Raw genomic sequence first — 26,298 nt, forward strand, 5'->3', positions numbered from 1 at the left:
CTACACGGAAGGCAGTCAATCCAGTTGTGCATGTCTATCCGATGGGTTTAGGCGCGGCCTACTGCATAGCCTGCTGCACAACTTAATCAACTCACTTTCCAAATAGGTAAATACAAAAAATAGACCATGCACACACCCTGGGAAGGTTCATTGCGTTTTTATTTTTTAATAAAAATACAAAAAACAATGTTCTTAACATCTAGCCATTAGTGTATGTCAAAGATTGAGTCTAGACTGTCTGATATTTCAAAAGAATAGGGAACGTGGTTCCAATGTGCTTCTGGTTGTAATGGTGGCAGACAATCTCCACCTCATAGAGACTGAAGGACACTTTAACTCGTTCGTTAGGTGAGGTGAGGAAACACAGGGTGTAAAGGGCAAATTCAAATTCTGGACTGACACCGATGAAGATGCTGCCTTTAGGTTTGATGCCATTTTTCCAGCTGAACTGTAAAGCCATGATGTGCTTGTTCTCATCAGGCTATCGTGAAAGAGAGAGGAGAGACGGAAGGGATGAGACATTAGAGAACACCTCGTCAAGGGGATCTAATATAATGACTGGATTTGAAAAAAAGAGTAATGATGGAGAGAAAGAAATGGGATACACAAACAGGTTTGTCGGCATTATGAAGGTATAGATATTCAAGCAAGGAGAGAGAGAGAGAGAGAGAGAGAGAGAGAGAGAGAGTCTTACTTGAGGAGAGTGTGCATTCACACTGTAGCCTTTGTAGTCAATGTGTCCAAGCTTCTCCTGCAAATACAGCTGAATCCAGTTGTGAAATCCAATGACTGTGCGTCCACCACGAGTCTCACCGACAAATACATGCTCAAATCCTGAGGAGTCTGGCCTGAAGTAATAAAGGTAAAATGCCATGACATTTTTTTAAATCTGGAGTGAACAGCTCATCGACAGTATAATTCATCTCTGAAATGTTCTAGGACTGTGAATATGAATTAAGGTTAATAGCTATGAAGCTTATAATGACAATTATAGTAGAACTTTGAATTTGAACTCTGAACTGCAAGATGTGCCATCAAAGATTTTAGAACACTAATTGCTCAGTCCTCTACAATAAAAAGTGCTTGAAAGATCTTCTCCATATACCTATGTTAATCATCCCATCATCTGCATTCACATGTTTAACTGGCACCCTGAAGGTACATTCCTTAACTCTTCAGCCTCCAACAATTCACCCGAAGCATATTTATCAGAGTCTTTTTCTGGTATATCACTAGTAGCCTATATTGTAGTAAAGTAAGTTTGTTATGCAAACCAACCTGCTGGAGCCTCTCCTTGCGTAGAGTTCAAACCAGATCCGATACAGCTGCTGCTTAAATGCTGTCAGGTCCGAGGGGGACAGGTTTTTCTCCACAAGGTACTTATGAGCAATCTAGAACCATAACAACAACAGCAGTGAATATACTATACATGGTTAAATAATATCATACTTGGGCAGGGGTGTCGGACTGGGGGTAAAACCAGTACTGATTATTAGGGCCCCAAGGGGAGGGAGGGGCCCTTGAAAAGTCTGGAATATATGCATTAGGGGGGGGCATGGGAGCCCATCAGGACAGGCCTCATTACAGAAACTTCCTAGCTCTGAAATCCTATCTTATCTCAGTTCAGGAACTGCTTTAGGAAGCAAAATGTCAGTTAGATTTTTAATGAATAATTTTGGAGATGCCATTTTTCAAAAAAAGATGAAAACGCTTCTTTTTTATTCCATGTTTCTCCCACATTGTCTTACAACCTTTTATAGCATGTGGCAGTGTCATTTTCAGTCAGAACAAACACACTGGTCAAGAGAACATTTTACAACATTAAATCGATATTTGCCAGGGGTATGAACAATTTGTTCTTAACTATATGTATAATGAAATCCTAAGTTTTGTGCTTAGGCTAATAAACTGTTATATTGTATATTCATATATTTCATGTGCATTCTATTCATGTATTTCTTTTACATATAGTTTATATCCTTACATTTTTTAGAATTAGGGTTATGTGTGTCCTGAGTTTCTATGCGTCTCGAAGTGTCACTAACACTATCAAACCATCTGTTCAACATCAGCAAGAATGCATTGATAAATGTGCCCTACTAATGCAGCTGTTTCAGTGTGGTCCATGTAAAGCCATCCTTACACCAGAACACTTTGACAAGATTTGGGAAAGATTCTTAAAAAATGTTAGTCTTTTGAGTAAAGCTTGAATAAAGCATTAGTTAAAAGACTCCAATCTTTCTACAATCTTTCCCAAATCTTGTCAAAGTCTTCTGATGTATGGGTATCATAAGCTGGGCCCGGTATGTGACACTAAAGATCCTTGATTACTAACGCTTCAACCTTCTCTGGTAACACCCTATCCTGTCAACCTTAAACAGGACACTTAAACTCCGACTTATAGCTGCTCTAGTTAGAGAGGTAGGTATATCTTTATATGAAGCCATGGCATCTGCCTTAGTGTGTACCATTGTAAATAAAACCTTATTCTGACTTTTCACCCAGTCTTCATTGATTCGTATATAAAATCACCACAGAGCCAAATAAATATGGTAGTTGACCCTTTAGTGGCTTCTCAATGCTGTAATGCAAATGGACTGTTTTAAATCCTATAATTGTGTAGTACTGTTTAACTACACTAGTGAAGCACTTTAAATCTGGTACATATTCCTACATGCCCCCTATTAATACTTGATCTTTAGGACTACATAAGATGACAGGTCTGTAGGCAAGAATTGATAATGAGCCCAATGCAGACTGTGGGGACAAATAAATATCTGATTTTATGGATGAATGGTTTGCAGAAAGTAATCCCACCGCATGACAGTACAGAGGTCAACATCAAAACATGAATTGTTGGATGGAAACAGTGTCAAACAGGCCATGCAAACATAGTCCTTGAATGTTTTGGAAGTAGGTCTTAATCCCTTTTTGACAAAAATTGCATGACGGCCCAATCTTTGCTTAAAGCACAATGAGGGAAACTGGATATGGTCTTTTAGTCAAAGCTCTTTACATCGTGCAGTGTGTATGTGTGCCATTGACAAGGCTACTACCTTCATGGTCGGCGTCTTTATAATAGAATCCAGGAATTTGTGATTTTCAACCTCCTCCTCCGGGGTAACAATCTCTGGTTCTCCAGTATCGCTCTCATAGTTATCCAACAACGAGATGAAAGCTGTTAAGACACATCACAAACAGACCAGAGAAGAGGCAGACATGCTCAATCTGCTGCATCATGGACCAGAACTGACATATTCAGACTTCTGTTAGGCAGCTTTTGTATATACAGTAACTAAGAAAGGTATATAGTGCCATACATAATGTTGGCACATTAATTTACATCCACTGATGTAGAAAAATGTACATTTAAAGACAAACTGAACAGAAGAAGACAGTTATCTACATAATATGGTACTAATGTCAGTGCAACTACATAACATGGTTTCCATGTCAGATTTGGCAAAGGATGTACTTTTTTCTCTCCTCAACAAAGAATATATAACACTGAGAGAGAAAGAATGAACATCTGATGAGAAAGAAAACACTTGATTGTTCCCACTGACTCTACTCGGCTCAGCATGGACAGCCGTCATAATTACATTTAGGTAAATGTCAGCATGAACTGCTTTAACCATTACACTGAGGCAATGCTGTATGTGCAGCCATTGTTTTCCCAATGATATACCTGCACTGGAGGTTGGTTTGTGAATCCCTCAGAACAGAATTTTGACTGGAGGGATCAAATTAAACAGTTGTTTCACACGTTGAACTCCTACCCATGAAGGTCTCCTTTTTGAAAATGTTTTCATCAACAAATGAGAACAAAGGAAACCCAATCCCATCTTGGTCATCATTCATAGACCTAACATATCCCGCTTTTCCCTGCAGAAGAATGGAACAGTTGAAATTCTGGTTAGTTGCCCAGTATGCCCACCACCTTGTTTCACAATATCATACAATCTATTGCTTATCTATAATATTGGTTAATTTACAATCATTTCAATACAAAAACACACTAGGAACCATGTTCCTATACCACATGGGTTATTTGTTGGATTGTGTGCATGTATGTATGTTTCTGGGGCATGGCGACAAAGAATGGATGGTTCTGATGCTTCCAGTGGCTATGCTAAGCGAAAGACCGAAGCTGGATCAATGTTGACCTCTGACTTTTTGTTCAGTGAACAAACAGACCGACATTGCCGCATTCATCACACAGGAATAAACAGCCTAGAGTGCCCGCTTGCCAAATGACGGACTCAGTGGTTGAACCAGAACATCTAAATAAATCCAAAATAGGTACCCAACCTGCAGTGAGATGCGGTAGTCGGTCCCTGGTTTCAGACGATTGACGTCGTTATCCCAGAGCTCCTGCACCATAGCAGACAGCTCCCTGTCGCCCTCAATCATGATGTTACACTGAGGCTCGGGCTCCAGTGTGACGGGTTCCTTGAAGTGAGAGTAGGGAAACACGTTGAGTTCCAAAGGCCTGGTAGTGTTGAGCTGGTTTGTTGTTTAAGATCTCTCAATAAATAAGTAGTGTCAATCAAAGAGGGTCACCCACAAAGTATTTGAGATGTACCACTGAAACTATGTACAGCCACAGAGCATCTAAGCACCTGAATCAGCAGGTAGATAACATGGGTAACATGTGTCTGAGATCCTATAGGCTTCCAATTTAAAGTCCACATCACATATGAAGAACAATTCTTTACAAAAAAACAGTAATTTCCAAGTGTCACTACATAATAAAGTGCTATTATAATACTCTAAACAGATCATGGCTATGATTAATGCATTCAAGACACACTAAGAAATGTACCACAAACATAGTTATAGTTGAAATTACCTTTGGTCTCTAGTTGCAGGGAAAGGTCAGAACTGAGGTAGCACACACCTGCACTGTCTTGGTTGAATGTTGGCAGTATCTCAAGGGAAAACAGTTACATTTGCTGGCGTAGTATTGTGGGGGGGGGGGGGGGGGGGGAAAGACACTGAGTGCGGCTGGCTGTCCTACCCAATGAGGCTAGGCTGTTCTAAAGGGTTGTTCGGCGTCAGCAACTCTAGCCAAAGGGATTAAAATGGGTTGAAGTGCTTTTGACTCTATCGCTACAATGCAAACTCTGTCTTTGTCCCTCTCAGGGGGGGTATTGTTCATTTGCAGGCACAATGTTGCCCTCCCAAACTCTGCCCCCAACCCTCGCCCCTGTCTCAGCACACCACAGGTCTAACCTCCGATGTCACACCGGTAGTATTTCATTAGAAATGCAGGCCAAACCTACCTACATCGCATGACGCTGAGAGGTATATACGATGATGGGTGGAATTGGGAGCTGAATGATTCATAAAAGCCTTGTAAAAGGTAAAACATGCAACAACCTGCCAATACAAGCAGACTTTGTGAAACCAGGCTATCAGCAAACATTACATATAGCAATAGCAGGGTTCCCACTCTAAGTGAAATGTAAAACCCCTGAATTTCCATGACATGAATGGTACAATATAGCGACCAATGATTTCAGAGTAGCTGCGTAGCATTCAAGAATTGTATCAAATAAATGGGCATTGAATAAACACAGTTAGGCTAACCACAACTATTTAAGCAAGCAGTAAAACTAATAATGAGATGTACAGTACATGAATTCTGCATGGAAATATGTTTGTATTAATGTATCTTGGCAAGTACATTTTAAACTGCTACAACAAAATCCCCTGATATTCCATGACTTTGCCCCCAAAATGATACAATTCCCTGACTTTCCATGTCTGGAATAGACTTTATAAAATTTCCTTGATATTCCAGAAATTCCATGACCCGTGGGAACCCTGCAATAATACTCATACATTAGTCTCTACTTTCAACCACACACACTGTAACAAACTGTATGTAACTGTATCAAACAATGAATCAATGCAAATGACACAGGAATTTATAACATTTAGTTTGGATTTACTTCATGTTTGAAGCACAACATCCCTGAAAATACAGAAACATATATTTGCATATAATTCATTGAAAGGATAATTCATGAAGCAATTACGCATGTGCGTTGAAAATCATTATTTCCTTTGTTCATCACATGATACTTCTCAGTTACTTTTGTACTGTAACCTCTTTGGAAAAACTGAGATATGTTGAACCAAACTGATTGTGTTTTGAACAAACAACTGGGTACAACAGTGTAGTCTGTCACAAAGCATAACTATCCACCATAACCTCTATTATAAAACTTGGTTTACTCCAAAGAGCATCCCTTAGCTTCAACATGATATTTTACCACTCATGGTTTAAAAAAAAGAAAGTGAGGAGCAGCAGCAGAGTCTAGGAATACACCTGGGTATTAGGAACAGAGTCTTACAAAGTTAACTAAAATAATCCTGGCTTGAACTCAAAGTCTTTTCTTGTTCAACTCCATGTGAGCAATTTGCTTAGCTTGCTTTATGAAACTCAACTCTGGCACACTGGGTAAAGTGCAGTTAGTGTCTCCACAAAGAGTGAGGGACAGAGATCCTAGATCTCATCTTCGTCGATCCAAAAGCCTTCGTCTTGTGCGTCGTCCACATCCATTCCTTGAAACAGCCTGAAAGAAGAGGACCAGATCCAAGATTACAATCGTTTTTCTCCCCAATAACTTATGAATGAACGACGTGTGTCATGTGAAACGTGCGTGGCTTTCTGTGACTCACTGGTTGAAACAGGGCGAGGAGCGGTTTCTGAAGTGGCCATAGGGGTCAGCTCTGGGGAGCATATTCAGACAGATCCAGCAGAAGTATTGCTTGCAGCTGCTGCAAGTCATCTTGTTGCAGCCATCGACTTTCTGCAGAAAACCCCCAGAGGTCAATCCATTATACAAAACCAGTCAAACTGCAGATCAGACAATAACAAACTGAAAACACAAACTGCACAAACTAGGTGACTCAGGTGACTTCAGAATCTTCTGTATTGTGTTCTCTTTCTCTTTGTGAGTGTGCATATGTGTGTGTGTGTGTGTGTGTGTGTGTGTGTGTGTGTCTGTGTGTGTGTAATGGCTAACTCTATGAAATGGTCACCTGTATGTTTGTGCCACAGAAAGGGCAGCTTTTACAGTTATCCTTCAGCCATTCTCTGCTGTAGGACTCCTCCACAATCTTTTGGATCACATGTTTCCCGTAGCGTTGCTCCATAAACGCTTTCTCGTCGGGGCTGGCACTGAGGTATTCATCACGCAAGGCTAAAAGGTCCTCTGGAATCGCATAAATATCAGACACAGTCACAACTTTCACCGACACCGACAGATCACACAATCTAGTGATTCATCTACCTGGAATCTGACAGATGTTTTGTGTGAGAGCAAACCTGGGCAGATCTGTTCAAGAACTAGACAGATTCTGAGGCTAAAAGCCAGACCAGCCAGAGAGTGTTTCATCTGGCATCTTTAACTGCATTGCGGCTCTAGAGCTGTATTTTGGGCACCAGCGCATGGCGTAAAACTCGTTATTCACCCGCGGAAAGTTTAATTTGGTATTTTGCACGTTTATTTTTTAAGCATTGCGCCCAGGGGTGTGGCAATTAACAACCTAGGGATGGGCCTGGCGCGTTGTCTAAAAATCGCTATCATACACCACCTAAACCTGGTCAGAAGTCACTGGCGAGTTGTTCATATGCTATTTTAAGAGCGCATGTCAACAGTCATATTGGCAGGTGCACGCACCATCCTTCTATCATTCATGAACGCACAACAGCGCACGTCCATGCAAAGCATTACAAATTGCACGATTACAATGGGAAACATAATTAGAATAAAGATATTACGAAATACTGTACATCTCATAGTGAGTAGTTATTCACCATCATTTGCAAATTGGTAATGACGGTTAAAAGTGATTAGGGGAGAGGCGAGAGACACGTATGGAGCACAGCTGAAGACGCACTGTCACGAGATATAAGCAACTCCTCTGCAGGATAAATGTTGTTTTATTCAGTCATTTGAGCAATATTAGGGTAAGTGTTGCTTTTTCCAGCCTATGTTTTCGGTGGTAACCCATTGTCAGTCAATAGTGAAAGTAACTGCATATAACTGTCTAGTCGTTGACTGACTCCTTGGTGAAGTTAGTTTCACTTTGCCAATGAGTTCAAATAATAGACGAGTGCAAATGCGTGAAGGCTATGCTACGCTTTAGTAAAGCATGGTTTAAGAATGACTATTCCATACGGTCTCGCAAGCAGCCTCCTTCAAATGCGCCGTTGAATGCCAAAATACCGATGCATTTATTTGACATATCGCGCGTTGCGCCGTTAAAGGGAATGACAGATGTCATTTTCATTGGTTTAAAATGATGTTACGCCCCAAACACACCCATATGACTGATTAAAAAACCTAGGAAGACCTTGTTGCGCCATGCGCTCCACGTTTGATAACGAAACCCCTCCCAATGTGAACTGGACATCCTACTAAATTTGAATAGACTTTTGACGAGTGACGATGCACTTTAGAATGTCATGATAGGGCCCCTAGTGTCTCGATAAAGTGCTAGGACATGCTGCTACGGATCTGCTTTAACTAATCTTCTATCAGGATACTTCTGTGCAGCCCTGCCTCATGCACAGGCACAGGACAAAAAGGGAACTTGGTAAACAAGCTGCTGCATATGCTGACTATAATATGGAGAGTGCACTGGGATCGGTCCTCACCGATCTTAGCTTCACAGGCAGACACGCCATGGTAGCCCCTATTGCACACGTGGCAGAAGGCAAACTTGCATGCCGGGCAGATGGCCAACTTGGTCTCCGGCTCCAGCATAACAGCCGTTCGGCACACTGTGCGAGGACAGTACACAACATCTGGCATGCCGTCGAGGCTGGACTGCAGGAGGAGGCGGTCGTAGCGGGCAAACTCGGCCTCTCCAACCAGCTTTTTCACCTGCAGAGAACACAGCACACATACTGGAGAGTGGCAACAAAGCAGTAAAGGTGGCAGTCCAAACTGATTTGGTGCCACACACAAATTCAATTTTGTGCACACCCTAAAAGTGCATTCAGTGAAAGTGGAAACTCCTCCACTACAATATTATATTATTATTACATTGCATTTAGCAGACACTTCTTGACCAAAGTGACTGACATATGTCAGCTATATTACAAAGGATCACATTGTCCCCAGTGCAACTTGGGGTTAAGTGCCTTGCTCAAGGGCACAACGGTGGAAGCTGGGAATTGAACCGACAACTTTCAGGCTACTGCACGCTAGCCCAGCTCCTTAACCACTACACTACCACTACTACCACCGCCCCGTAAACACCTAAGGCATATTGTTTTGTAAACAAAACAATATGCCTTAGGTGAACTAGCATCACACAGGTTACACACACTACACAATACATACATTGCACAAATATCTGCCCTTTTAAGCAGGGGACAAAGTTCAAAAGGCAACACAGGACAGGTTATCACCCCAGGAGACCTGCTGGCCATGCAGACTTTTGTTCAAGCCCTACACTAAACACACACGGCTATCTCTTAACAGAATCAGAAAAAAAAAAAATCAAACAAAGAGTGATAGGTCAGATCTAGTACCACAAGCTCTAACCGCAGATTTGCTAGTAGATCTCACAAGTATCACATCTTTTATGTTGCATTATGTGCAGATACTCCAGAGGTAATGGTATTAATTAAAAGCTTTGCACTTGAAAACAAAAAATGAGCACAGTTATACACATGGAACATAAATTTAAAAATAAAACAAGCACACATCTGATACCTGTTCAGGCGTGGCGACAGAGGTACATTTGGGTTCAGGGCAGGAAAGGCACTGAACATTTCCATCTCGAATCTGGATGGTGAAGTACTCAGCCATGCACTCGTTGCAGTAGACGTGATTGCAAATCTTGAAGTATAGACAATCTGCACCCAGCTTCTCCATGAAACAAATGCCACAGTTCAACATCTTCAAATTGAACACCTTCTGCCACTGCTCCTCGTTGAAGTCGAGAAGCTGGGCGGCGAGGTCATGCTCATGGTCCAGGTCAACAATGGCACGGGGGTCAAGACAGCTGTCTGGGGTATCCTCTTGCGTGACTCCTTCCTGCTTTGTGCTTGACCCCGTGGCCTTGCTCTTGTGTTGAGTATTGCCATGCGTGACCACCAGAAGAGGGGACTGGATCTCCAGGAAGCCCAGCGCCTCCTCCTTCAGGAACTGAATCCAAGTGAAAAGGACGACGCAGCCCTCGTTCTCCTCCCACAGCTCATCCAAGCGCTTGCAGAGTGCTGACAGCTACATGTGTTTAACAGAGAGTGAATGTAAAAAGGAATGGTGTTATGTTGAGTATAAAAACTATTTTTGTGAGCTATATGGAATGGGTGTATAGGTGTTGCCAATGGAACAATAATGTCACCTCACCTGGGTCTTTTGTAGCCATTTGGACCTTAGTGTAAAGATTGGTGGGGAAGATGATGGGTAATCCTCAGGTAGCTCAAATTTCAGTACAAAAGGAGGCAAGAAAGAGACAGCATGTGTTTGTTCCACTCCTGTGAAAGAATTCAACACCTTTATGACATGTATAGTACTTAAGCATAGACTTGAGTGTAAGTGTATGAGTATATGCTTGAAACGTCAGAATAGTAGCAGCTCGTTACCCTGGAAAACCAACTTGAAATCAGGAGGAAGATCCAGACACAAGTGTACTTCACCCTGATCATCAGATTCAGCCCTGCGGAAAACGTCTTCGTCGTAAATACTTGCTAAAGCAAGCATTTCATTCTCCCTTTCTTCCCGAGCATCCGCCATTTAGACTACAAGTCAACACAGAACAAGTATTTCCATAAAATAAAGCATAATGTGCGCCCTCAACGGTAAAGTAGTTTACATGCAAGTGCAACCTATGCAAACTGTGTACATGATTTCATCTTGCTTGATGTAATTTTGACGTCATCAATGACAGACAAAAACAAGTGTAACTTGCTGGTAGTTCTAGCTTAACCTGAAGTACTGAAATATCACTGTGTAACGTTATTATTAGAGATAATGATTAGTTAAGCGTGGTTCAGGTAGATGATTTAAAATGTGGCAACAGCAATACAACGATAGCTTAACTTGACGTAAGCACAAACTTCTGTGACATAATTTAGCATAGCTAACGTCGCTGCATAGCATGCTCATAGACAGTGAGCATGCTAGCTAGCTAGCTATGCAAGGCTATCCCAATTCAAATGGATTGATAGCCAGCTGTATCAAAGAGTAAAATTAAGTATACGTTTGATTTCAGTACTTGTGTCAATATGCCTAGAAAATATGCAGTTCGTTCAATCAAACCAAGGTAACTAAACGTTACTTTGATAGCTATCCCAACTTAGCTGAAGGTAAGCCCTCGCTAGTCAAATGTTAACTTATCTAACGTTAGAATTAAAACACCCCATATCATTCAAAAGACAGACAGGACATATATTCGATGATTTTTGGTGTCATACGGTCGCTTATTACTAAGCATAAATGTTAATAAGACCTTAATTACCCTATAGTCGGCCCTCATATAGCGAAGCCGGTGGGACTGCTTCCCAGGGAAGGCAAGGCAGCTGTTCGTCCCGACCCTCGACCTGGTGACAGCAGTGCTGGTAACACCGTAATGTAACGTTGCCACCTACTGGAGTTACTTAGTAAATTCAAAATTAGATCAGGCCTGTGTCGTCATTACATCTTTGCATCTGACGTGTAAATATGTTTGTCTTGTTGTTTGACATTTGCAGGATGTGCTGTCATCTGACACTGCATCCCTGCTTTAACAAATCGACTATTACAAAGCTGTTTGCATGCTATATTAGCACATATATGCATAACCTCCATCCATCCCACAGCCAGATTGTGGCCACAATTATTATTATACCTCTACTTAATACTTAATGCTTTATACTCAATACTTGTATAATGGCTGTAACCCTATTACGTCAACCCATTCTTGCACTGATATAGTTTTTCTATATTACCTTGTCTACTCTCTTATATGTCCATATTTATTTTATGCTGGTCTCTAGACTTTATTCTTGCACTGTTGCACTTACTCATTTGCACCATCATCACCATGACACTCACTCTCAAAGAGCACCTTACCTTACTATGCACAGAGAATCACAGGCTCAGTCCCTGCCTCAGTGATAGCAAGCGCCTCATGCTTAATCACCCCTAAGCACACTATGGGGATACTGTTTTAGACTTGATCTAGATTTAGTGTTATTTAGTATAATTTGTATTTTAGTATATTCTTTATCTTCTACTGTCCTTATTGCTTAGTTGTGTTTTTTATATTATACTTGTATTACTTTTTCTGCTGTTAGTGCATGTTGTGTGTGATGTCTGCTACTGAGACCTTGAATTTCCCTTTGGCGATCAATAAGGTATCTATCTATCTATTCTCGATGTAACCATCTGAGATCCCTCTTCTTTACCACAGTAGTGCTAATAGACTAAATTAAGTACTCCCCACCTGCCTCTACCAAGGGTACAGACTTGTAGGCCTACAGCTACTGCTTGGAAAACTCAACTTGTCTTGCCTTTCTTATCCAAATCGATCCAAGATTAAATAAGGAAAGGAAGAAGTCTGAATATCCTGCCCTAAAAGTTATGGGTCATTCCTTAGAAAGCAACAAAGTTCAGGTTGCTATGTGACTGTACACCAAAAAAGGTGTCTTTTATTTGTTGAGCAGTGATACAGAGTAGAAAAAAAGTCCAGCCCTGGAGGATGTTTTTCTTTACTTAACACTGAAATACTGCATAACAGTGACCAAGGTCTGCTTCAACATAGAGTGCTTTGTTTATAAATGTGACACTAAAATACATATCTTACAACACTATAATTTAGACAACCAAGCTTGGCTTGCACATAACCTCACCATCTCATCACTGAAAATCTGTCATTAAAACTTTACCTAGCATCCCATATTTACATATAGTGTGTGGAGGCAGTTTGAGGTCAGAAAACACAAGTCTTAATTTTGTGAGCTCAATCTCCACATGTATGTACTCTAATAGTTACATTGGACAGTATCATCATGATTATCTAGTGGGCTTATGACAATTTTGGAACATGGATTGGCGAGTATTCTAAAACTACACGGAGCCACAATTCTGCCTGCTGCTGTGCCAAGCAAGAAATACGATGATTTTTTTTTTTAGGTATATGCATCTGTAAATACACAGCTAAATTCAGCCCATTCTTATTTTACTAGGATGAGAATGCAACAATTAGATGTGTGTACAGTAGGGATATTCTACAGGAAATGTCAAAACCAAACAGCTGAAATCAGCACTATTTTCTCATCTGGTGAAACAGGGTCCCAAAATATCTAACACATCACCTTGATATTTTTTGGATGTATCTATGGGATCAAAATAACTTAAACCAACATGAATATGTTTCTACATTGTACAACCCACTATGCCAAAAAAAAAATCATCACATAATGATGATAATCACATCCACTAAGCTTTCAGAAAATAGATGTTGTCTTTGCTGTTTGGTTTTAAACTTTGACCGAACATATATATATGTCAAATAATTTTAATACCGGTAGACAACAAAAAAAAGAGGAAAAAAGAAAAACAGTACAGTAGACAGACAGGCCTAGAATGCAAATTAGCCTAGACATGCCCTAATGACCATGGGGCACAGGAAGAACAGAAGAGTCCATCAGGTGTTGAAGCACAAACATAGACCTTGGCAAACCAGTGCTAACACGCACAGCACCATCAGGTTTAATCAAGGTCCATTTGTGGCTTGCTCTCCGTGGACTCAGGGCCTGGCTGAGCAGCACCGCCTTTCTGTGGACTTCCTGTCTGGGCCTCACCGGCCTGCTGTCCGTTCACTGGGCCGTTCTGCTCCGCCTTGTCCTCTTTGGGAAGCTCCACTTTGGGCTTGGGCTTTGTGACGATAGGAGAGCAAACATCCAACAGCTCCTGTGGGGAAATAAGTGGGAGGATAAAGGTGAAGAAGCAATACATATTTGACATTCAAGATTACATGTATAAGTGATGTCAGGGAGACAAAAACAACATACCCTATCACACACATACAGGTTGTTCACATGATGTACAGAGCCATTAACTCGGTTACATTAGCTGTGTTCTGTTGTAATTACAGAAGGCTACTACAAGGGCTGCGATGGTGCCCTGTAATTTTGTCATGTCCCGCTTTGTGCTTCTTGATTTCTACTGAGAATTAGAGCACTGGAGACAAGCCCTTTTCATTCAATGATCTACTTTAGCTTCAATAGTGCAGCAGCAGAAGCAGTACCTTTGTCTTGGCCTGGATCTCCTTCACGGTGATAACAGGCTTCTGGGTAAGACTGTGTTTGCTCTGCTGGTTCATTTTGCTGTTCATCCAGATCATGGTGTCATTCACCATCTTGTCCACCTTTGTGATGTCTGCTTCATCCAAGTGGTCATACTTCTCATCCTGCAGTCCAAGGTTTACCAACTTGTTATTTATGTGTTTATGGCTACAAGAACTGACAAATTAAGTCTGCCTGTATGCATGTACGTTATGTATGTATACCGTGTGTGTGATCACCTTAGTTTTGTAAGCTTCAACAATTTTCATATACTGCTGTAGTAGTTTCCCCAGTCTATCGAATGCTTTTGGTCTCTCTTCAGCCTCTTGGTAGCGCTCCACGATGGGCTGTCCAAATTTCTGAGCGGGCACAACATTCAATTGAATCGCTTTGTTGACCATTTTGTATTCTTAACAGGATGTGAACAATATCTCCAGTTTTACCTTTAATTCAGCCTGTTTGTCAATATACACTTGTTTCTGTTGGTCCTCTCCATCCTCATACAACCAGTTTTCTGTGTCTTCAAGTTTTAAGGAAAAAGAGTCCCGTTCCTGCATTCGAACACAGGAGGGTTAACATGGAAAGGAATCTTAATTATTTCAATTAAAAACACTATACTGCAAATGCATATGACAAAGGGAAGATTAAAACATAAAAATGACATAAAAATCCTAAATGTCACAGAACTGACCAAAATTAGATCCCCTTCCCCCCACGATCAAATCTGGAACATGAGGTTAAGTACAGTTTCTGGTTTTAGTCTCTGTAGTTATCTGGATTAACTTCATAATCCTGCTTTGTTGAGTACCCCCTAACCACACACACACACACACACACACACACACACACACACACACACACACACACACACACACACACACACACACAGCAGCTTCATTTGCACAATGCAGTCTGCCTGACAACTGAACACAAGGTGCTAAGGACCCACCTCCTCAGTGACAAATTTCTCCAGTAATCCGTGCAGTTTGTCTCTCATCTCATACACATACTCCTCCACAAAGTTCTTGGCGTCATTTCGCTCCTTCTCCAGTTTGTCCTGCATGATCATCTTGCCCTAGGAGAGCACAAAAACATGTTTTATAACAAACCCATCTCAATATGCCAAACAAGGTTCAAAATGCCAAATTTAACTGAAAGTTTAACTGAAAGTCTTTAAATGAAAGTTAGAAAAACATCTTTCTTAAAGTGTGGCGTGCCACGACGAAATGGGTTTATTGGATATTCATAATCCACAGACCTTATGGTTTAAAACAAGAGGTCATTTGTTCAATTCCGTTTAGCCAACCCAGAGATATTGGCCAAAATGTGAAAGCTATCCTCATCTCAGCAAAAAAAAAAGTTTTGAGAAAATCAGCTTTAAAGTTTGGGAAGTGTAAATGAGCATATTATGTATATTTTCTCTCAACCAATCACCACAATATGCATCCTGATAAAGTTCCCTTAGCCTTTGGAATTAAAATAGCACCAGTGCTGTCGCTGTCAATCTCTGTTGTCCGTTCTCCAAAGAAATCCGTAGCCAAAGATTGAATTGCTTCAGAATCTCTATTGTTTAATCCGAAAAGATCCGGACTACATAGCGCAGCTTCTAAATGCTCCATTCAGGCGGTAAAACTTGTATAACTTGTGAGGTAGCCTATAATGTTCTGAAGACGACAAGGACAACAATAGTCTAATGCTTAATACATAGCCTAATGTTTTTGTTTATAAATATGCTGCCAACTCCAAAACAAATTGAATCGGACCAATCGATGCAATCTCTGTGAGGAATCTGGTCAGCAGCAACTATAGGTTGCTGTTTCTCCTCCGAAATCTCTTGGCTAAAATAGAAATTTTCTTCAAAATAATTACGAGTGGATAGCCTACTGTATTTATGATGACTTCTTGAAGAGGCCAAAAGCCAAAACACGAAGCTTTCAGACCAAAGAAAACTGACTTTCCTGTTCTCACACAGCAAGCGTCTGAACGAGGAAGAAAAACGTCAACTTTTTTATCCAACCTTTAATGCGCAGCCTACACATTTGGCCTTCAAAATCCTATTTCTAGGTCGTTTTACAGTAAGATACGTCACTTAGTGATAGATAAGAGGTGTAATGATGATGTTCGTGGTGAAATTAGAAAATACATAATTTAGCCATTTTTCGACCCTCTCTGCATTCAAATCGCTATATCTCAAAATGGATTTCTGCGACATAGGACTCATTTCGTCGTGGCACGCCCCAATTCTCAGATTAAAGCAATTGTACTAGCTTTACAACAAAATAGAATTACCGCTCTGTGGTTGCATGACTCTGGTAATCAGTCTAGCTTCAATCTTCATATATTTTTGTGAGGTCAAAAAACCTTACACTTTAACCACCAAAATCTAATCAGATAATCTTTGTGCTAAATCTGAAAAAGTCCTTTGAGGCATTCCTGACATATCATGTTCACAAAAATGTGAGATCACAGTGACCTCAATCTTTGGCCTTTTACCCCTAAATTCTAAACAGTTCATCTTCAAGTTGAAGAGAGCATTTGTACCAAATCTGAAGAATTGTGTTCACAACATAGCAACACTTACAACAAGTCTTACTGATCCTAGCACTCACCAGCCGTTAAACTGACAAGTAACTGTTAAAATACAGCACTCACCGACGCACTTATTCTTACTGTACTCTAATGTGTTTTTTTTAAACTGTCCTAAAATTGTGAGAATTGTTCTAAAACTTACTGTTTACCATGTTGTTAGTCGCTTTGGTTAAAAAAGCGTCAGCCAAATGTAATGTAATGTAATGTAACAACAATGGGATGAGCGGATATATTATGAACATATGTACAGATGGACAACCCGAAAACATAGTTCCTCCAGCCATGGCTGCAGCTGGCAGAGGCCTAAAAAGAAACTGTCAAACTTTACCTCGTTCTCCACATATCCATTCAGCAGGTCAATTGACAGTTGCCAGTGTAGGCTGTTCTGGATGGGCAGGTCCACAGTTTTTGTTTTCACTTTGGCCTTCTTACTCGAGGGAGGCTGATCAGTCTTCTTCTCCTGCTTCCCTTCCTCTGACGTCTAAAATAAGACGACATGACCAGACAAAAAGCATTCATAAAGTCTGTGCAGGTTTGTGCAGAAGATGACACGGACTGTCGGGATATCAGAGGAGAGTCTGGTGTTAGGTCAAAGCTTCTGGGCTTACCTCCATGTCCTCAGAGTCTGATTTCTTATCCGCGCTCTGGCCGTCTCCCTGAGGTTTCTGCTCTCCCTGGTCTACCTGCATTTTTGTCTAGAGGAACAAAGCGGAGATTTCTCTCAGATCAGGGGCAGGAAAAATGCTTAACATTCCTCGTCAGCTATGTGAGCCCTGTGCATATAGATACAGCAACTAAGGACCTCACTGTGAAACAGAATGATCCACCATGAAGACCTAGAAAAAGAGAGGAGGTGAGACACAAAGTGGCAGACCCCGAGTGTGATAGAAAAACTCTGAAAAGGGGCATGGCCATCGGGGAGAGGGTAGATGTTATTTTCATAACATAACAGATGCTATTTTTAAAGCCAACCATCATGGCTGAGGAGTCCTGTGGGAACGGCACAGGGAAAAGAGCCAGACAGACGGGAGACACTCACTTCATCTTCCTTTGTGTTGGGATCCGTGTCCATTGGCTCCTCTGCCTCTGTGGATTTGACCACCTCCACCAGCGAGGCGCTGGAGACACTGAACAGCCCATGCACGTTCACTCGTACCTTCACTTTCACCTTGGCGTTCTCGCCAGACGCTTGTGGAACTACCTTCTGGACCAGGAACTGGCCTGAGGGAAGATAGAAGGACAGGTTGGACCAGGGGTGTTTTTCAGGGATGGGAGGTGTAAGTAACAGTAACAGGAGGTGTAACAGTTTGACAGAGGCATGGGTCCAATCCCAATGTCCACACTTTAAGGGACTCATGGACTTTCAACTTATGAACACTCGCTGTAAGTCCACATTTCCGCAGACTTTGCCTGAGGGAGTTACCCATAGTTCATAGTTCACATCATGACGGCAAACACGGCACAGGGTTACCAGGGGAAGTCCAGGACCATTAACAATATATAAAAAAAACTAAACAAATGCCATAAAACAGAAATGAAAGTAACGTGATAGGTTGCTATGTACCGGTACTGCTGTCCTATTACTATTTATACCATTCTGAGCCCTTGCAGCCTCTCACATTCTTGAAATTAGAAGAAGAACTTCAATATGCAATTATTTATTAGACCAACGTTTCGGCTTGCGCCTTCATCACATCCAGCCGCTCACATTCTATCACTAACCAGGTGATGTCACTTAAAGCGGACATATTATGAAAATATCTGTTTTTAAAGGGCCTCTACGCATGCATTTGGGTATCTGGGGTGGCTACCAATGCAAAAACATCAAAGTCAGATTCACTGGCTGAAGTGACATCAGGTCTGCCAGCTTTTTGAACGAGAACACACTGAGAACCCAATTTTATCTATCTGGACCAAGTCTCTGGTCACGACTGAACTAATTGTGCAAGATGCCCATGTTTGTAAAGGAACAGGCACACAAAAAGGCACAGTCTGAACAGGGATGTTCAGACATGGTTTGAAAGGGTGTTGAGGTGAGTGATCCTTTTGGTAGTCTGACTAAACTATCTAAAATTTTAATAAAAGGGGTAAAATACATCCTTTTGCGTCTGTGAGGGATCAGGACATATGCTCAGGTATCAGGGGTATGTGTGTGTGTGTGTGTTCTTTCATTATGATCATGCCAATAAAGCTCATTTGAATTGAATTGAATTGATATATATATATATATATATATATATATATATATATATATATATATATATATATATATATATATATATATATACACATATATATATATATAGAGAGAGAGAAAGTGAGAGAAGAGAGAGAGAGAGAGAGAGAGAGAGAGAGAGAGAGAGAGAGAGAGAGAGAGAGAGAGAGTTTGGTTGTTTTCACCAGTGAAGTCTTTTCTGTGTACCTATTGTTGGGTCTGGGTAGGGCAGCTCTTTGTGGTTATTGTAGTACGCCTCCAGGGAGAATGGGTCTCTGCGGTAAAATGTTAACACTTTGGAGAAGGGCGCCGCATGGTTCTTGGGAAACACCTCACAGTCATTGGACCTGGGGAGAGGTTAATGACAAGTGATGTTACTTAAAAACATTAAACACGATGTGCACTCGTGAATAGCTTTGTGTAGTGTTTCCCATACATTGACTTATTTGTGGCGGCCCACCACAATATCAATTTTGACCACCACACAATGATTTTCCAGGTTGTGCTAAATTGTTCTTAAATCTGGTTAGCATCATAACCACATTGTGCTAATTGTTAAAAACTGTTGTATTCAAGTTAATTCTGCAAACCAACCACCACAAATGGAATTCAATTCTGTGGGAAACACTGTTTTGTATCTCAATGCAAACAGCAGCTAAAATGCTACTACTCATACATGCAATATTGCTACTCATCAATCAGCCCCCTTTGCATTAGCTGGCTCAGTTCCTTACCCAAGTGCTTCCTCCCCTCCATCTGAGCTCCATTTAAGAGAGATGGGGTAGGGGACCACATCGGTGATGGAGAACTCCCGTACTTTGAAGGCCGGGGAAAGGATCGCACACTAGGGTAGCAGGATTGAAAGCACTTTCATTAGATAGGTGTTGAAACATACCGGTAAACATTAACTGAATCAACAGAGGAGGGCTTTTAAAGGCATTAAGGAAAGGAACAGCAGAAGGGCAGGGAAGCAAAATGGCAAAGCAGAGGGGAGACATGCTCCATTCAGCCGATACAGACCAAAGAATACAGACCAGAATGGACAAATATATCCATTGAAATGCAAGATTATTTCATGATTTAAATTGTTTCTGTGTGTGTGTGTGGACCAAAATGTATTGAAGAGAGAGAGCGAGAGAGAGAGAGAGAGAGGAGAGAGAGAGATAGAGAGAGAGAGAAACAGAAACAGAGATAGAGAAACAGAGACAGAGAGAGAGAGAGAGTATATTTATGAGCAGGCCAGACCTGCAGTGCACAGCCTCTGGCCACAGCCTCGTCAGCATTGAGTGTCGTGCTCAGCTCCTTGCCAAAGAATTTGCTGATTCGCTCCTTGACTGCGGGTATCCTGGTGGCACCACCCACCAGCTCCACTGCGTAGATATCCTCCTTCTTCAGCTCTGGGGAAAATCAATGAGAGTGTGTAACTCCGAGTTGGGGCTGGCTGTGTGTACTGTATATGTGTGTGTGTGTTTGTGTGTGTGTGTGTGTGTGTGTGTGTGTGTGTGGTTAGCTGAGTGTATATGTGTGAATATTGTTGGTTGAGCACATGGGTGTGTGTGTGTGAAAAGAGGTCAGACTGCAGTCACGGCTGCCTGGGGCACGTGCTCGAGCCTGTGGCATGCTGCTCCCTGCGGTTTGCTACTTACTGGCCTGCTCCATGACGCTGCGCAGGGGACCCTCTACCTTGGCCAACAGCCCGGCGCTGAGCTCTTCAAACTGGCCCCTGGAACAACGGCGTCAGACACTATTATTAAACACATACACGCACACACACACACACACTCGGGGCACGCTTACGTTCTTACATACACAGACACACACGAACAGCTGCTGCTCTACAAACAACTCATTCAGACCCACTTATAATGACATGCTCACTAAGTACACATGTAGAGAAATTACACACACCGACCCCACACACACACACCCATCTAATAGAAACAAGTTTTCTTAACAAGTCAGCTTCACTTACAGTGAAGAGTTGTGTATATCAAAGTTTGTTTTGTTTTTAATACCACAATAACATGGCAAAACACATTCAGAAAACAAAATATCTGGCATGTTAAACTGGCAATAGTATCAAAGCTGGAAGGAGGCTGAATTCGGGGATGAGGCTTTGAAGAATTCCCATGCAGGGGAAAAAACACATGAACATGCATCCTCTAAACTGACTGTTTACAGTCAGGGTTGCCAGGCGACCGACCTGTTAAGTTTGGAGGTGACATCGATGCCATTCATGAAACACTCAATGTTGAGAGGCAGGTCCGAGGAGTTGGCACTCATTAGCTTCTTCAGTTTCTCACTCTCCTGGGAGAGGCGCACCTTCGCGCGAGGGTTTGACTGAACATCCAGCTTGTACTTCTTGGAAAAATCCTCGCTGAAGTTCTTCACCAGGACGTCATCAAAGTCTTTCCCTCCAAGGCCAGGGTCAAACGCAGACGCCAGAACCTATTAGGGTTGTAAATGCAAATGATGAATAAATCTCATTTTGATGCACCAAATTACTCCTCTCGGTCACCAAAATAGGAGACTAGGAGACTTAGCATCACGGCCTATTACCTAAATGTTTTATGCATTTGTTTTGCGCAATTGTGCATAATATAACAACAAATAAAATAAGTAATACATTATCAGTTAAATTATCCAGACTTCAAAAATGACATTTATAAATGTGCCTAGCAACCATTATTCCATATTTGTCCTCATTGTGTCAGACCTTCATGCAGTATTCTTTAAGGTATGTATTATTTTTCAATACCTTCCCTGTATACCATTTCAAGAGGAGTAACCAGACCAAGCAGCCTTACCTTGACCTTTCCTTTATTGAAGGCACATACAGAGACCTGGAACCCGCAGTGTCCCAGATCCACAAACACCACTATCCTGGCCTTCTCCTCTGGGTTGGGCAGGTCTTGCTTGTAGATTCCATAGGCAAGTGCCACTGTTTAATCCGTAAAGAAAAGAAAATGACTCAGCAAATAAAATGTGTACATATGACATATGACATACATTTTCATATGTCTAGGAATAAGAGATGATGTGACAAGGACAGGTGAATGTTTGGGTGGGTTGCTGTGGTTTTGTGGACGAGCTGCTATTTGTGTTTACCTGCTGTTGTGTCATTAATTAGCCTGAGGCAGTTCAATCCGGCAATCTGTGATGCATCCATCAGTGATCTCCTCTCGGCATCCGTGAAATAGCTGGGAACCTGGCAATCATAAACACATTACAAGTTCACAGACTGACTACTTGACAACAAAACATTCTTTGATTCGAAAGGCCTAGGGCCTTACTGCGTGAGAGTGAGAGTTGAGGATGCATCAGCATGTTGGTTACGTACAGAGATAACACAGTCCACCACAGGCTTCTTCATTGCAGCTTCAGCAGTTTCCTTCAGCTTGGTTAGAAGCATGCCGGTGAGCTGCTCGATGCTGAAAACTCTCTCCTCCTCCATGTACATAACCTTTTGGGTTTCATTTAAAAAACAGACAGACAAACCCACAATGGTTATTATGAACTTCTTTTAATGCATTTTATTGTTTTCTTCCATAATTGTGTTCCTGTTTACTTTTATTGTATAGGTATAAGTATATATACTCTTTTGATCCCGTGAGGGAAATTTGGTCTCTGCATTTATCCCAATCCGTGAATTAGTGAAACACACACAGCACACAGTGAACACACAGTGAGGTGAAGCACACACTAACCAGGAGCAGTGAGCTGCCTGCTACAGCGGCACTCAGGGAGCAGTGAGGGGTTAGGTGCCTTGCCGAAGGGCACTTCAGCTGTGGATGTGGGCATGGGAGAACAGTGCTCAACCACTTCCCCCGTCCACATTTATATTGTACATACAAGCCCGAAGCCCTAACCAGTAGGCCATGGCTGCCCCGTCGTATTGATTCACCTCAAAGCCCTTTGGTACATCTCCTGCAGTTTTTATATACTAGCGGTAACTTGGCAAAAAGATCTATTAAGCTATGAATTTGCACCTCCTCAGTAGAGCAACTTGAAGCTCAGCGAAGGGCTTTATGTCTTAACTCACTCACATGACATTCCAGAACTTTCATCAGAGTTTCTTGTTATTACCGTATGTTTATATTCAACGTTTTTAGCAGACGTTATTGTTCAATGCGACTTACCTTAACACCAGTTGTGCCTTGGGGCATCTGAGCAAGTTCGTAGGCCAAGCCTGACTTGGCTGCCTGGATAAACGGGTCGGTGAAAGCTCGGCCATGGAATCTCTTGAATGCCTGGACAGTGTTTTTGCAGTTTGTGACCACCTGGACGGGACACAGTGTGTTACATGTTAACAACACTCTTCATAGCAAGTTAACTATTCCTTCATGAGGAAGAATCATTAGCCTACCCTTTTAATAAGTCGACCTGAGGCCACAATGATTCATCCAAGTCAACACTGTGATAATAACAAGTTGAGGCTTACCTGATTCTTGGCTGCGGTGCCTATTGAACGATTATGTGGTCCAAACGAAACAAACGAGCTGCAAAAAATAGAAAATAAAAAATAAATTTAAAATAATCAACAAGTCAAGTTTTTTATATAGCGCATTTCATACATGGAGGTTTAAAAGTAAAGATCATAGTAAAGAAGAAAACACTGTACTGCTGAAGCATGTCTGATTGGTATTTAGGTCCTTGGAGTAATGTGTGTCAGTTCTTTTAGTTTTTGTGAGAACCCTAGCTGCTGCGTTTTGTATCACCTGAAGTTGTGTAATAGTCATAAATGAGTTTTTCTAATTCATGTTTTGAGATCAGCCCTCTAAGTTTGGCAATGTTTTTGAGGTGATAAAAAGCTGATTTAGTTATTGCTTTCATGTGGCTGTTGAAATTTGTGAGGGGGGATTTGTTAACTTCTCAACGGTTGAAAATAGTACACAAGTGTTATTTGTACTTCTACTGATGATGTTAGAGAAGAAAAAAGTCTTGCTTTGCATATTTCAGAGTTATATGTGCGGAGCATCTCTTTATGGATTTCAAAGTGGATCTGAAGTTTGATACAAATACATACATGATGAACCAATGCAATGGAACAATGCACAAATACACAGTGAACATGCAATGCAAATCTTCATCAGTGCAAGAGAATATCACTGTAATTATTATTATTATTATTATAAATTATCTCATTTAGGCTATGCAAGTGGAATTCTGTGTTAGCCTAAAACAATCAACATACAATAGTTTCAGGCAGTAATAAAACTTGTTTGAACTGAATTTACTTTAGTTTTACGCTTGTAATGCAGACTAACTGTAAAAATGACAGAGCATTGCCCACTGCAGTATAAAATGGCACTATACTGTCATCAGTCTATGGTGTTTTAGACGTTCACCTGTTACAACTGTCAATGCAGCAGTGGTGCAATTTTGCTTATACACCATAAGTGGACAACTGCGCATAACATAAACTTGAGACAGTGTGTGTCTGTTATGCGAGTGTCTATGAATTTTGTTAAAGTGCAAAGCACGTTTAAACCATGGTTTAAACCAGTCGGGCACAACAGCGGTTACCGTAACTGCCCCTATTTCCACCGGTCCCGTATTTCCACCGTCTTGCGTGTATGTGTCACTTAATATCCATTTCTATACAAACCAAGACAGCGGACTCCTATAGAAACGCAACCACCCACAGCATAGGTGTATCTAAATTAGCTATGTACCAAAAATGACATTTTACCGTGACTCGAGGAGCTGTAAACAGTGTTGTAAGGCTGCGTGTACACAACCGCTTGGAGCTCCAGTGGAATTTTAATTTCACGACGAGAATTTTCGGTCTAACCGTCCATGTGCCGTTGAAACGGTGTAAATAGGCGACCCATCAGGCCAGCACTATAACTCCGAGCGTGGTAAACTAAATCGGATATTTCAGGCAGTAAATGCTCCCGTTAAGAACCAAACCAGATTTTGTTCAAATCTACACAACTATGGCTACTGAAAAATGTAAGGTTCATTTAGTAAATGTTATTTTGAAGTGTTAAAAAACAATCGTTGTTTTAGAATTTCTGAACAAAAGTGGTGATAATTGGGGGTGTTACTATTATCTCTGAGAATTCACAGGACAGTTCCTATTTTGTACAGTCTATGGACAGTTCCTATGACTCATGGGTTTACTACACCGTTACGTAGACAGTAAAGGAAATCACGAGAATATTCCTGAGACCCAACTACTGGAGTCACATAGCGACTGAACAAGTACAGTTCAGCAGAATGCCACTTGCACGATAGGCTACACTTAAGGCATACACTCTATAGCATGATGCTAAATCACCACATAGCAATACCAATGTTAAAGGGATAGAATTGCCAGCTAATCAGTTATCTACCATTGGGCGTACAGGTACACTAACGCCCCATTTATAGCTATTCATATACCAAATAAATTCAGAAAAGGACATTATGTCATGTTACAAGCTAGCTAGGTGAAATAACAGCAGAATTCACGTGTGCAGTACTTAAGGTTAACTGTTACCAGTTACCTTCTAGAGTTAGGCCTCAATTCTGTATGGTTAAAGCTTGCATTACTAATGTAGTACATATAAAGCCTCGTTTGCGCTTGAACTCCTACGAACACAAACCTTGGTAACTTATAAGATCATAAACAACAATGTTAAAGTTTTACTTACGGTGTACATCGGTCGCTGTATTCATTCGCAACAGTCTCGATTCCCCCGGATCGAGCTACTGCAACATAACAGCTTTGAAAGCCAACATCAAATCCCACCACTGACATGTTTAGTTAAGGTATTTTGTTAACCAAGTTGTGACACTTCTGTTCACAATATTGACCTGGAGTACGTATGAAGAAAGCAATAATAAACGTCAAATAATAACGTACAAAATATTCGTCAATGTATGTCAACTTCTATTCATAATCCAAATCACCACGATGTTCACTACCCATATATTACACACCGGCTAGCCCTCACACCAAATGCCATACGTATATCGCGAGACTTGAGGTGTTCTAGATTGCTCTCGACTTTTCGGGTAGAGGTGACGATAAAGGCGGAGAATGTAAGCAAATTTGCAATGCGCATCCCAGATCAAATCTCATTTACAATCATCCGACAATTACATAACATGCATCAAACTAAACATAAACAGGCATATATCTATACACATAATAACCACTTTAGCAGAACGTTATACTACACTTCGGGTTTGATTTCACTGTTAAGCA

At 41.3% G+C, this 26,298-nt stretch overlaps 3 protein-coding genes across 4 annotated transcripts; all 3 read right to left on the bottom strand.

Moving 5' to 3' along the window:
• Positions 1 to 141: 141 nt before the first annotated feature.
• On the bottom strand, positions 142 to 5,404 carry endou2 (endonuclease, polyU-specific 2). 2 transcript variants are annotated; one of them, XM_042093230.1, is made up of 7 exons: positions 5,286 to 5,404; positions 4,312 to 4,452; positions 3,780 to 3,885; positions 3,057 to 3,178; positions 1,279 to 1,391; positions 695 to 848; positions 142 to 481 (listed from the first exon to the last, which is right to left on the bottom strand). In XM_042093230.1, exons 2-7 carry the CDS (start codon positions 4,411 to 4,413, stop codon positions 230 to 232), a joined length of 849 nt encoding a protein of 282 aa, XP_041949164.1. In that variant the 5' UTR covers positions 4,414 to 4,452; positions 5,286 to 5,404; the 3' UTR covers positions 142 to 229. The 2 variants fall into 2 exon arrangements, with proteins under 2 accessions (XP_041949164.1, XP_041949165.1); XM_042093231.1 differs by lacking the exon at positions 5,286 to 5,404 and adding an exon at positions 4,853 to 4,938.
• Positions 5,405 to 5,932: 528 nt separating this feature from the next.
• rnf14 (ring finger protein 14) lies at positions 5,933 to 11,615 on the bottom strand. Its single transcript, XM_042093213.1, has 8 exons — positions 11,491 to 11,615; positions 10,616 to 10,771; positions 10,380 to 10,507; positions 9,741 to 10,253; positions 8,675 to 8,903; positions 7,054 to 7,226; positions 6,691 to 6,821; positions 5,933 to 6,584 (listed from the first exon to the last, which is right to left on the bottom strand). The coding sequence occupies exons 2-8, from the start codon at positions 10,764 to 10,766 to the stop codon at positions 6,515 to 6,517; spliced, it is 1,395 nt and encodes a 464-aa protein (XP_041949147.1). The 5' UTR covers positions 10,767 to 10,771; positions 11,491 to 11,615; the 3' UTR covers positions 5,933 to 6,514.
• Positions 11,616 to 12,631: 1,016 nt separating this feature from the next.
• Positions 12,632 to 26,060, bottom strand: LOC121709639 (heat shock 70 kDa protein 4-like). Its single transcript, XM_042093200.1, has 19 exons — positions 25,742 to 26,060; positions 23,545 to 23,602; positions 23,243 to 23,383; positions 22,444 to 22,566; positions 22,212 to 22,311; positions 21,911 to 22,044; positions 21,307 to 21,551; positions 20,750 to 20,826; positions 20,349 to 20,500; positions 19,838 to 19,947; positions 19,311 to 19,450; positions 17,928 to 18,109; positions 17,497 to 17,583; positions 17,217 to 17,369; positions 15,249 to 15,374; positions 14,743 to 14,850; positions 14,539 to 14,658; positions 14,263 to 14,424; positions 12,632 to 13,925 (listed from the first exon to the last, which is right to left on the bottom strand). Exons 1-19 carry the CDS (start codon positions 25,846 to 25,848, stop codon positions 13,725 to 13,727), a joined length of 2,526 nt encoding a protein of 841 aa, XP_041949134.1. The 5' UTR covers positions 25,849 to 26,060; the 3' UTR covers positions 12,632 to 13,724.
• Between the last annotated feature and the right edge of the window lie 238 nt (positions 26,061 to 26,298).

The sequence above is a fragment of the Alosa sapidissima genome, chromosome 5, assembly GCF_018492685.1.
Source record: "Alosa sapidissima isolate fAloSap1 chromosome 5, fAloSap1.pri, whole genome shotgun sequence".
NCBI classification, from domain to species: Eukaryota; Metazoa; Chordata; class Actinopteri; order Clupeiformes; family Clupeidae; genus Alosa; species Alosa sapidissima.